The sequence below is a fragment of the Bactrocera dorsalis genome, chromosome 2 (genome assembly GCF_023373825.1).
Source record: "Bactrocera dorsalis isolate Fly_Bdor chromosome 2, ASM2337382v1, whole genome shotgun sequence".
NCBI lineage: Eukaryota > Metazoa > Arthropoda > Insecta > Diptera > Tephritidae > Bactrocera > Bactrocera dorsalis.
Genome location: NC_064304.1, coordinates 85,365,553 through 85,378,557, shown reverse-complemented (window position 1 = coordinate 85,378,557; position 13,005 = coordinate 85,365,553). Strand labels below are relative to the sequence as shown.

At 40.1% G+C, this 13,005-nt stretch overlaps 1 protein-coding gene across 5 annotated transcripts in view; it reads right to left on the bottom strand.

Moving 5' to 3' along the window:
* The window catches only part of LOC105228567 (zinc finger protein rotund), a 190,122-nt gene that overhangs the window by 112,964 nt on the left and 64,153 nt on the right, over positions 1–13,005 (bottom strand). For all 5 annotated transcript variants that reach the window (XM_049449172.1, XM_049449174.1, XM_049449170.1 and 2 more), the window contains 2 exons: positions 6,461–6,497; positions 1,797–2,263 (listed from right to left, as the gene is read on the bottom strand). In XM_049449172.1, the coding sequence (XP_049305129.1) occupies positions 1,797–2,263; positions 6,461–6,497 (504 nt within the window). The remainder of the gene's footprint in view (positions 1–1,796; positions 2,264–6,460; positions 6,498–13,005) is intronic.

Here is a 13,005-nt window from a genome sequence, read left to right as displayed (position 1 = left end):
ACTGGCAATAAAACTTACCTAGTTGTTTGTCAATAGAACATTACAGAAAGCAAAATAATTCAAACCCGCAATCAGCTGTTCACATCAGGGATGACAATTTAATATTGATAATACCTTAATCATTAAAGGGCTCTCCAGTAGTAGAAACTTTCTAAGCTGCTTGGTGCTAAATTTCAGAACAAAAAACAGTACGTTCGGAAAAAAACAGAACATTTTTGCCATTTTCACAAAAAAAAAAAACGCAGAACAGGTGCTTCAAAATCAGTACAGTACTGCGAAAATCAGTACGGATGGTCACCGTAATTATGAAGGACTTAGAGAGTTTGATTTTTGTTCGTCGAGAGAGGATTCTACTTCTCAATTGCCTACTTATTCCGAAGTAGCACCTATTAGCAAAAGTTATTCTTTTTAAGATTTCGATGCTGACATTGTTGTTGCTGTTAATACTGGTTCCAAAACAGACAAAATTATCTACGACTTCGAAGTTTGACTGTCAACGTGCAAAGTGGGAACTGGTCGAGCGGTTCTTCAGCAAAATTTAGTTCTCTTGAAAATAGGATACGGCTGGCTGTCTGTGGCCGCACCTAAGTCTAGGCTCTTAGGAGTCTTATTGTGACATCACTGCGATAAGGATTCCCTTATTCTATTATGTCTTCTCTGAGCCACCATGTGATCTTGATGACGTTCATTATAACCACATAATTGTAAGGTGGTGCTTGCCCTTACTAGTTGCTTGCAGAAATCCAAACGATGAAAACAATTTTCGACGGTTTTGTAGCATAAATCGGCCGATATGCAATTTCACATTCGATATTCATACGAAGTTCATCAATCGTCACTGGCTTGTTGGCATAGCCTAATGGCGTCAAAGCGCACGACCAAAGCGGCCAATAGTCTGGGCCATTTCGTGAGATAACACTTTCACCAAACTTGGTTTTCAATAAATCGTTTTTGACATTAGCTGTGGTGATCCATGGAGTACGTGTGGATTGCTGCCTGACCAGTAACGCATATTTTGTTTATTGACGAAGCCATTCAGCCAGAAATGACTTTTCGATGAAAATCCGGATCATTTTCAACTTGTTGTTCAACCCAATTCACGAACATACGACGAATCTGGTCATCAAGCGGCTTCAGTTCTTGCGTCAGTGTAAAGATACCCACTTCTTGAGAAGGACATACTTGTATGTGAGACTGATTTGAGTTTTCCTTAATTGATGCATTAGCGGGAGCAATATTATCTACAGTACGGGCACTACTTTGTCTCACTGGCACGGAACATTTTGTACTGTGCCTGTGGATTCAAATTTTACCATTGGACCCTCTAAAAGTTGAGGCCACTGACATCGAATTTCGGCCGTCCTATTGAAAAACCTTATCTATTAAATTAGTTTGAAAAAGTGGGGAACCGTTCCCTACTGTTTAATATTGTTGATTTCCCTCCCTCTGCTTAAAGTATGAAAGCGTTAGAGAGTCAGATACCTTAATTAAAAAAAACTTAATTATGAGAATGATACCACGTAAACTGAATATCTTAGAAATAAAAATACAAACAACAGCTCCACAACACTTAAATGAAGATATCAATATATAACTCAGTAAGCGATTTGAAGGTGTTCCATCTATTATCTAGAAGTCAGCGACATAGTACACCATCATTTCAAACCCCAAAGTACCAACTGTGTGACTGAGTTTCGAGTTTAATTTTGTTATTTCTTTTAAAAATTTCCATAGTTGTTCAGTATTTAAGACCAAGAAAATTGCACATAATTTGATTTTTGATATTTTTGACTTACCTGCGGACACATTTTGCACTGATACTTTCTGCCTGTACCGCTGCCACCGGCTCCCAATGTCACATTCATTTTACTTGCATTGATCGGCTGCGGTACCACCAGCAAGGCAGCAGTTGACGCACTGTGATGATGCGCCATGTGATTAGACGCTGTCGGCGCATGATGCGCAATGCCACTAATGCTCGCGCCGCCAAGACCAACAAGCCCGCCGCCACCGACACTACTGCTGCCACCAAGGCTACCGTTGCTGGCTCCGATAAGACCTAGACTACCCGTAGCAGTGACTAAACTACCGCCGCCACCATTACCGCCCCCACCTCCAGCAGGTGAACTACTGTTCGAAGTGGCAATGGTTCGCAATGTGGCGCTGGGCCCATAAATAGAAGCGGCTGATGCCATGCCACTGTGATTACCCTGCGGCGTAACAGCGTGATGATCTACGAGGCGGCTATCATCGAGAAAGTGACCTGAAAAAGAAAGTGTAAGCAAGGAATAAAATATTCATCATTAGTTGGTACACAAAATCACAAATCAAGTATTTACTTAAATTACTAAAGCACAAGTCAATCAGCTAGATTGGGTTAGGTTAGGCTCAGTGGGCGTTCCTGACAGGAGTCTCACTTAGACAGCTTAGAAGCTATAATATGATACTTACAAATCGTCAAAACGCTTTGAGTCTATCACAATTCGCTGAGACGGTGAATGCTGATTTCGGCTTTATCTTCTGGTTCACTGAAGACAGTTCTAGGCGGTTCTTTAGATTTATAAAATAAACTGGGAAACTAATTTTTCTTCTCGTACACATATTTAATATAGGTATGAATATTTTCTTACGCTAATTCTGTCATGTTTTTGAGGATTGCCGCAAGTTCAACATCCACCAATATGAAGGGAGAAAGAATTCATGTAAGACTTTGCTCTTTTTTCCGTTTTTGTTATGGAAAACTGTGGCAAGTCTGATCTGCCGTATTTTGCAAAAATATCAAATTACAATGAAATTGGTCGGCAGCATCATGTTTACTCTGCGATTTGATCGCCAAAATCGCGATCGCCGACAGCGATCTTTATCGGTCGCGCCGCCGCCAAGCGCCACTGATTTCACCTACGCTGCTGACATGACCGCCACATAATCACCATGCATCCCAAATACAGCTGCCTGGTAGGAAAAATGCGGCGTTAATGATTTCGCCTTCAATTTGCTTGGTCACAATCATGATTTATATAAACAACGCAATGCAATGCCAACGCTGATTACTCACTTCAGGAATATAAGCCTACAGGAAGAATCGACTTGCATTAATGGGGTTTTCAGTAGGTACTCTACAAAAGTATACCGATGGGGAGAGCAAACAACGCCATATTTTTTATCATATGTTAGTGAACAACAACTTGAAAATAATTCGGATTTTCATAGAAAAATCATCTTCAGCGATGAACCTCATTACTAGTTGAAATGGCTTCATCATTAAGCAAAATATGCGCTATTGGTCAGGCTGCAATCTTGAAAAAATTACGGTTTGGTGCGGTTTAGGGGCCGGCGGCATCATAGGGCCGTCCTTCTTCTGTGATGATCAAGACTTTACTGTGAATGGGAATCGCTACCGCTCGATGATAACCGTATATTTTTGGCTCGAATTAGATGATATGAATTGAATTGTGTTCAGCGTCTGGACTTCTCCAAGCGTGGTAACGGTTTTCCTCACAGGGTTGCTACAGCTGGCGGAGATAACGTCGCTAGCAGTTAATTCGGCAGTCACACCATGCTTGTTGTTACTTATGTAGAGACTACTGACTTTGTAGACTTGTCATTTACGTGCTTGCTACTGTTAGTTGCTTGCTGCTGTTAGGGGCGCTTAGTGCATGTTGCATGTTGTTTGCATTTAAGGAATTTATGTAAACATCTTGTAAAGCGTCTTGTTGCACCTCATGTTTTTTGTCTATATACGACTACAGCAGCAACAAGAAAACAAAATCACAGCAACATCACCAATAAAAGCAACAACACACCTTGCTGATTTTACCACGGCGCCCCTCTACAGTACACATGCGCTTGCATATACTTATGTAGGTATGTATATGTATATGCTTAAGTGTGTGTGTGTGCGTGTGACATATTTTAGACGCCACCTCAGCGCTTGCAGTTTGTTGTAGAAGCTCGTAACACAATTCGGGTTAATGTTTTAGAGGTCAGTAAAGTTGCAACAAAAGCGATGCAACATTTTGAAGCTAAGGCATTATGTCGATGCTGCTGTCACTTAATTACAATATTGTTATTATCGTGGTTGTTGTTATTATTGGTCATGCTGTTGTCGCTGTTGTTAATTGCTTACAATATTTTACCGGCTAATGTGCTTGGCTGACTTTGGAGTGCAGCAACTTTTTCCGTTCGTTGATTTATCCAGGTTTGTTGCTAGCAGTTGTTGTTGCTGCAGCGTGGGAGTGTGCATAGTGCCGTCACATTGATGCTTATCGTAGATTTAACAATATTGCCATCAGATTGCATCGCTAAGCGTTCGCCACCAGCCACGGCAATGCCTAGCGCGGTGCGTGCTTGCAACATTTTGCGGTGACATGCATTGAACAAGCGAACGATGCGGCTTGCCGCAAAACAGTTTAGCAGATAGTAATCTGCAACCTTATCTATTTAAATATAAACAAGTAGTGGATAAAAAAGCTAAATTACCGCTATTCAGAGTAGATGTTTAGGTAATTTTGAAAAACTATCATGACTTTGGAAAACTTCTAATGCGATTTATGTAAAATTGACATTATTAAACGAATGCGCATGGGAGAAGTTACTTCAAGAAATCCGCAGGAACAAATATTTCCTTCCAGATCCGATTAACATCCACAATGGTTTGGAGGCATGCATCTCGAAAATACGAATATATACGAATATGCAGTCAGCAATATGTCTCAGTCGACTCAAAGTACTTAAACGAATACGTAATTTTTCCTCTGATCTGCCATCGTAACAATAAAAGTACTCATAAGTGGCGAGGTGGCGTCTGAAACGCTACCAAAGACGACACCACATTTTGAGCACCCTTTAGGTATTGGCCGACTAACTTTTATCAAAGATAACGGGTGATTCAAGTAGAAGCCGTTTTGGCAGATCAAGCGTGGGTTGTTGTTTGGCATTGCATGATGGAAAGACTGAACAACGTTTACAAATTGTTCAACTTTATTACGAAAATACACGTTCTGTAAAGAATGTGTTTAGCGCGCTTCGCTCCACTTATGGTCAACATAATCGGCTTTATTCCCAACACTATCACTCATCCTGAGACCCAGCATTCATTATTAGATAATAAACGGTCGAATAGACCACGTCCAGCACGCAGTGAAGAAAATGTGGTAGCCGTAGCTGAGCGTTTACCCGAAAGCAAAGAGTCGATTCGACGCCGTTCGCAGCAACTCGAACTTACATATGGAACGACTTGGCGCATAAATTAAAAGAATATAGAATACAGCCTGCGCAAGAACTGAATCCGCTCGACCTTCCAAGCGTCATTGCTTCGCTCTATGGCCTCTTGAAAGTTTCAAGAAAATCCATTGTTTTCGAGCAAAATTTTGTTCAGCGATGAGGCTCAATGGGTACAAGCAACATTTCCGCATTTGAGACGAAGAGCAACTTGAAGAAATTCAAGAGCTGACATTCCATCCAAAAAATAACGGTTTGGTGTGATTTGTGGGGCGTTGAAATCATCAGCCCATATTTCTTCAAAAATGATGCTGGTGAGAACGTAACCATAAATGGTGACCATTATCGCGCATGTTAACTGATTATTTGATATCTGAAATTGAAGCTCGTGCTCTCGGCGACATTTGGTTTCATCACGACGGCACCACCTTGCACAAATCGCATCAGTCAATGGATTTATTGATGGAACCCTTCGGTGAGCAGATAATATCTCATTTTGGGCCGGTCAATTGGCCATCAAGATTTCTAATAGTACACCGTTGGGTTTTTTTCTGTGAGGATATGTCTAAAGTCTATGCGGACAATCCCGCTACGATACAGGCCTTGGGACAAAACTGTATGGGGGCCATTCCTTGGTTAGCTGTCGAAATGTTCGTTCGAGTCATCATTCTTCGGCTTGCCAGCTTTGGTATAAGTCATAAGTTTGAGAACCAAGACAATGAACCTAATAGAAGAGGCCGAATTATATTAGAATGACGTAAGTTGATAGAAACACTTACATATGTGACTTAAACACAACAAATACTAAAGGAACGAGTTGCGTGAATCATTTCGAAATACGTAAGCTTTGTGGAAAGTAGGCGTGGCGTCAGCTCACAATCTACGATCCAATGGCCACAATAGCCATGAGCCAAATTTAATGAATCTTGTTCACGGATCAAGAAGAGGTAATCGTAGAGGCTGCGGATTGATCTATATTTCAAATGACACCAACCTTTCAAGCCTCCTTAATATATATAAAAAAAAAGTTAGAATAATGTCTTCTGTTTGGAAGTTGTGGGTAGCAACTCGAATACCATTCATACACACATTGAACACAATATTTACGACACCCACGAAAGTTGCACTCCTTTCGTTCGTGTTATTTAGTATACATACATATAACTAGTACTTGTACGTACCTACTATTTAAACTACATATATACTATACATCAAATTTTAATTAATTTAAGTTTCATACCTTTTTGTAAGTTATTGTGATGGTCGTTCATTTTAGCCTGGAATGAAATACAAATATAAATTAAATTTTAAATTATCGCCATTAATATTATCACTAAATTCCTAATAATATTAAAAAAATATTCAAAATCATTGCTCTGACGCACCGTTCCATATTCTTAATGGTCTTGCAGCATTTGAAACTAATCGAAATATACATATATAAAGTTAAGACTTGATAACTTTAAAAAAAAACGCATAAAATTTGCAAAATCTCATCGGTTCTTTATTTGAAACGTTAGATTGGTTCATGACATTTACTTTTTGAAGATAATTTCATTAAAATGTTGACCGCGGCTGCGTCTTAGGTGGTCCATTCGGAAAGTCCAATTTTGGGCAACTTTTTCGAGCATTTCGGCCGGAATAGCCCGAATTTCTTCGGAAATGTTGTCTTCCAAAGCTGGAATAGTTGCTGGCTTATTTCTGTAGACTTTAGACTTGACGTAGCCCCACAAAAAATAGTCTAAAGGCGTTAAATCGCATGATCTTGGTGGCCAACTTACGGGTCCATTTCTTGAGATGAATTGTTGTCCGAAGTTTTCCCTCAAAATGGCCATAGAATCGCGAGCTGTGTGGCATGTAGCGCCATCTTGTTGAAACCACATGTCAACCAAGTTCAGTTCTTCCATTTTTGGCAACAAAAAGTTTGTTAGCATCGAACGATAGCGATCGCCATTCACCGTAACGTTGCGTCCAACAGCATCTTTGAAAAAATACGGTCCAATGATTCCACCAGCGTACAAACCACACCAAACAGTGCATTTTTCGGGATGCATGGGCAGTTCTTGAACGGCTTCTGGTTGCTCTTCACCCCAAATGCGGCAATTTTGCTTATTTACGTAGCCATTCAACCAGAAATGAGCCTCATCGCTGAACAAAATTTGTCGATAAAACACATTTCGAACCGAACACTGATTTTGGTAATAAAATTCAATGATTTGCAAGCGTTGCTCGTTAGTAAGTCTATTCATGATGAAATGTCAAAGCATACTGAGCATCTTTCTCTTTGACACCATGTCTGAAATCCCACGTGATCTGTCAAATACTAATGCATGAAAATCCTAACCTCAAAAAATCACCCGTTATAAAGTTAAATATTCCGTATATAAATGAGCAAGATGACAAAGGGGGAAGATCAGATGGCAACTAGCAGCCAACTATTGTGCGATAAGCCTCCTCAACATCGCATATAAGGTTCTATCGACCGTATTGTGCGAAAGATTAAAGGAAAATCAACAACTGACCAGATATGTTCCATGTGCCAAGTATTGAAAAAGACCCGAAAAAAGAGGACCGACCTTTTGTTGATTTCAAAGCTGCTTTTTACAACACAAAATGGAGCTGCCTTTATGTCTGAATTTGGTAACCCCGCAAAACTAATACTACACAGCCGCGACGTCGTTGAGCAATACCAAAATCTCCGTCAGGATCGGGAATGACGCCTTCGATCCGTTCGATACCAAATGAGTTTTCAGACAAGACGACTTCCTATCGTGCGATTTCTTCAATGTACTGCTAGAAAAAATAATTCGAGGTGCAGAGCAAAGAGCAAGACCTCCACTCCGTTGGAAAGACCAGATGGAGAAGAACCTGGCAAAACTTGGAATCTTCAATTGGCGCCAAAGAGAAATATACCTTATGCCCAATACCTCGGTCGGTCTATGACTTCTATTCATCTATTCGTAAGAAAATATGGAATCAGCTCAAAACTTCACCTAGCTCTAATGTACCCGATATAGTGACTTGGTACTTACTAGTGGGGTTTAAACCTGTAATGTCGGTTAATATAGGGTGATTTTTAAAGAGCTTGATAACTTTTTTAAAAAAAACGCATAAAATTTGCAAAATCTCATCGGTTCTTTATTTGAAACGTTAGATTGGTTCATGACATTTACTTTTTGAAGATAATTTCATTTAAATGTTGACCGCGGCTGCGTCTTAGGTGGTCCATTCGGAAAGTCCAATTTTGGGCAACTTTTTCGAGCATTTCGGCCGGAATAGCCCGAATTTCTTCGGAAATGTTGTCTTCCAAAGCTGGAATAGTTGCTGGCTCATTTCTGTAGACTTTAGACTTGACGTAGCCCCACAAAAAATAGTCTAAAGGCGTTAAATCGCATGATCTTGGTGGCCAACTTACGGGTCCATTTCTTGAGATGAATTGTTGTCCGAAGTTTTCCCTCAAAATGGCCATAGAATCGCGAGCTGTGTGGCATGTAGCGCCATCTTGTTGAAACCACATGTCAACCAAGTTCAGTTCTTCCATTTTTGGCAACAAAAAGTTTGTTAGCATCGAACGATAGCGATCGCCATTCACCGTAACGTTGCGTCCAACAGCATCTTTGAAAAAATACGGTCCAATGATTCCACCAGCGTACAAACCACACCAAACAGTGCATTTTTCGGGATGCATGGGCAGTTCTTGAACGGCTTCTGGTTGCTCTTCACCCCAAATGCGGCAATTTTGCTTATTTACGTAGCCATTCAACCAGAAATGAGCCTCATCGCTGAACAAAATTTGTCGATAAACACATTTCGAACCGAACACTGATTTTGGTAATAAAATTCAATGATTTGCAAGCGTTGCTCGTTAGTAAGTCTATTCATGATGAAATGTCAAAGCATACTGAGCATCTTTCTCTTTGACACCATGTCTGAAATCCCACGTGATCTGTCAAATACTAATGCATGAAAATCCTAACCTCAAAAAAATCACCCGTTATATAAGGTACCTTAATGAAATTGTGTGGAGAAGCTTTCTTAAATATAAATTAAAATGATAAAGCATGAATGAATATGGTCTAGACATTGGTCTAAATCTCATGTCTCTTATATACATATGTATTTTCAAACCTTTGGTCGATCTTTTCCTCATATATGTATGTATATCCGATTAACTCCATTTTTTGAAAAATCTTAAATTTGAGTGTCAAAGCCCTTGGTATAGTCATAACTTTTTATATTTATAATAACTTTCCTGAATAATAAATATTAGTACCGTTAAATGGCAAATTTTTTTGGCAACTGAATAATTAGTAATTTATTTCAGAAGCCATTTCGATTAACTCCATACTCTAATATAAATCATTTCAGTAACGCCATATCTGTTCTGGCCGTGCATCGACGCTTATATGTTTTTAAACAGCCGAAGATGCTCTCTCCCTGTCAATAATATTCGTAACAAAATCGCATCGGATAAAAAGAAACACAATGCAAGCGGTAGTTAGTATGGCAGTGATCTCGCACGCTGAATGTTACTGTGTATTTCTTAGTTATTTCAACATTACTCCCAGATTTTTTTTTAAGCAATAAATATTATCCCGTTATAATCAAGATTAGTGAGACTAATAATGTAAGTGAGGAAAGCAGTGATGATTGGTTAAGAAGACGTTTATCGTTTTCCTCAGATTAATCGGATTGCAATAGTACAAACCCAACAAGCATATTGATTGGGAGAAAAAGAAGTCGTAATCCTGTAAAATGGATACAAAATTAACAAAATCATAACAGGATAAAAGGTTTGGCATACAGGAATAAGGGAGGAAAATTAATACCTCTGTCGATATACAATGCAGATGGCGTCGAACTTGCAATCAAAAAATTATTTGGATGAGAGAGAGGCTGCCATGAAAGAGTTTTATTGTTTACATAGGGGTCAAACCACGTCAAGTGGTCAACTTGACCAAAATATTTTCTTAAAAGGTTGTATCAAAGTTATCAAACGAAGATCACATTCGTTTACATATTACTTTCGAAAAGAGGGACCATATAATCAAAACAGGTTAAAAAAGCGTCGTTGCATCTAATCCAATTGACTTACTCAGATTTTTTGTCAACAAAATCTGTAGAACCGTCTATCATTAACAGAAAAGTAACCGTCACAGGGCCTTGGGCCTGATATACGCCAAAGAAATTCGCATACAGCTGATGAAGGAGACATTATTAATAATATTGCTGAATCATCCTAAAGAATAATGCCGCTGACATAAATCTGCTATAAATTAATTACGAAAATTATTTTATAACCGAACTTCCAACATTCGTTTTAATGGAAAAGCTGTGATAAAAATGTATAATAACAAACCTTTTTATTCAGCAGAAAATATAAAATCCCGGCGGCACCGTTGCCGCAGATGGGAGGTATTCGCCTGCAACCGGCGGATACAGTGAAATATTTAGGGCTCATCCTGGATAAGAAGCTTTCATGGAAGCCGAATATCGAGGAGAGAGCAAAAAAGGCATCTATTGCCTTATACTGCTGCAGAGGAGCTATTGGCAAAAGATGGGGTCTCTCACCGAAAGTGGTCCTCTGGCTCTATGACACCATAGTAAAGCCCATCTTGTTCTATGGTGTCTTCACGTGGTGGAGGGCTTTAGGGAAGACCACACTGGCCAAGAAACTCGAAAGCGATCAACGGGCTGCGCTAATTAGCATATGTGGTGCGTTAAGATCCACCCCAACCATGGCACTTAATGCAATTTTGAATATAACGCCGGTGGACATTGCCGGTAGATGCATAGCCGCGAAGGTGGCTATCAGACTCAGAGAATCTGGTTTCTTAAAGGAACGTGCATCTGGTCATTCGGATATCCTTACAAACTTTGACTGCATACCATATCATGTGGATCATGGAGTCGCCAAACCGAACTCTGGCGGCTCCTTCTCTGCCCACATACCGACGAGGGAGATGTGGGTGGGAAGAAGCCGTTGGAGGAGGGGGCAGCAAGCTTCTTCACGGATGGGTCAAAGCTTGGGGGGAAGGTTGGTGGGGGGGTCTACTGTCGGGAGCTCTCCATCAACTCCTGTTTCAGACTTCCCGACTACTGTAGTGTATTCCAGGTTGAGGTCGCAGCCATCAAGGTAGCAGCTGATTTGCTGCTACGGAGTGCATCCACCTTCAGAGAAGTGACTATTCACTCAGACAGTAGAGCGGCTATATTGGCCTTGAACTCATTCACAGTGCGTTCAGTGTTGGTTGAAGAATGTCTAACGTCGTTATCTCTAGCAGCTAGAGTTTTTGTGATTAGACTGGTGTGGGTACCGGGCCATAGCGGAATTGCAGGCAATTGTAAAACTGATGAGTTAGCAAGGAAAGGTACCCTAGAATCATTATCGGTAGAATGGGAACGGATCGGCGCTCCTGTTTCTTCTTGTGGTCTATTACTAGATAGCTGGGCCACGCGGATGCTCGTTCAACGCTGGGCCAGCACCGGCACTTGTGCGGTTGCAAAAGCCTTCTGGCCCAGGATAGATCGTCGGAGATCCAATGATCTCTTAGCCCTCAGTAAGGCTAACCTCTCATTGTTAGTGGGTCTTTTAACAGGCCACTGTCCTATTGGCCTACATGCGGTAAGAATGGGAATCCTACCGGATGCCGACTGCAGAAGCTGTTTGGAAGAAGATGCGGTAGAAACAAGCCAGCACTTCCTGCTTGACTGTCCCGCTTTTGGGAGGTCAAGACTCAGACACTTGGAGACGCATACCTTTGGACACCCCACCGAACTGGCGGGTGTTGAAGTTAAGCGTCTGTGTAACTATGTATTGGGCACAAAGCGTTTCGCCAATATGTAAGTCCGAACACGGGAGTTCCTTTTTAATGGCATCACAAAGGACTAATTATTAGTCTACGTGGGATCTTTGATCAGCCATCTTACCTAACCTAACCTAACCTTTTTTGTAATAAAAACTTAAAAATGAAAAGACTAAATCTAACTTTATTACTTTTTTCAGTTGCCAAATCGTTTAACTCCATCAGTCACATAAAAAGTGTAACATTTCTGACGATTATTTGTTGGCCTTTCTTTCTTATTAACTTTATATACTGTTAGATGGAAGCTATATCTGCAATTATGCATTCCACATTATATATTTGAATTTAAATTACACTAGCCGACAATGGATTTTGCTCTGAAATAAAAATTATATATTTTGGTTCCTGTTAGTATGTATATCATTAGAAAAATAATAAAAAAAATCCTTAGGTCCAATTACGATAATATTATTGAAGTTATACTTCTTATACGAGTTCGGAAAAGGTTGCGATAGATTCAGGTTGCGCAACCTTGCTCAATATGAATCTACGCAACCTTGTTCGAGTAGCAAGCGAAGCGGTGACAATCGGCGATCGTTTGTTCGTTTCTTTCGGCACAGCTCGGCTTTTCTACCAAATTTGTCATTTCCATATATGGGCTTATGAAAAAATGTTTTGTACCTATTCACCTGATCAGTGGAGACTATTTATTGATTCATCGAAAATAAGTTTGAAGGCGGTTTTGTTACATAATGGTAACGAACTTCCATCTGTACGTCTAGCGTATGGAGTACATATCAAAGAAACCTATGAAAATATCAAAAATCTACTACAAAAAATACAGTATGCTAAACATTCTTGGAAAATTTGTTCTGATTTAAAAGTACTCGTAGTTGGGATGTTACTAGGTATGCAAGCTGGTTACACAAAATTTTGCTGTGTTATGTGCGAATGGGATAGCAGAGCTCGAAGCAAACAC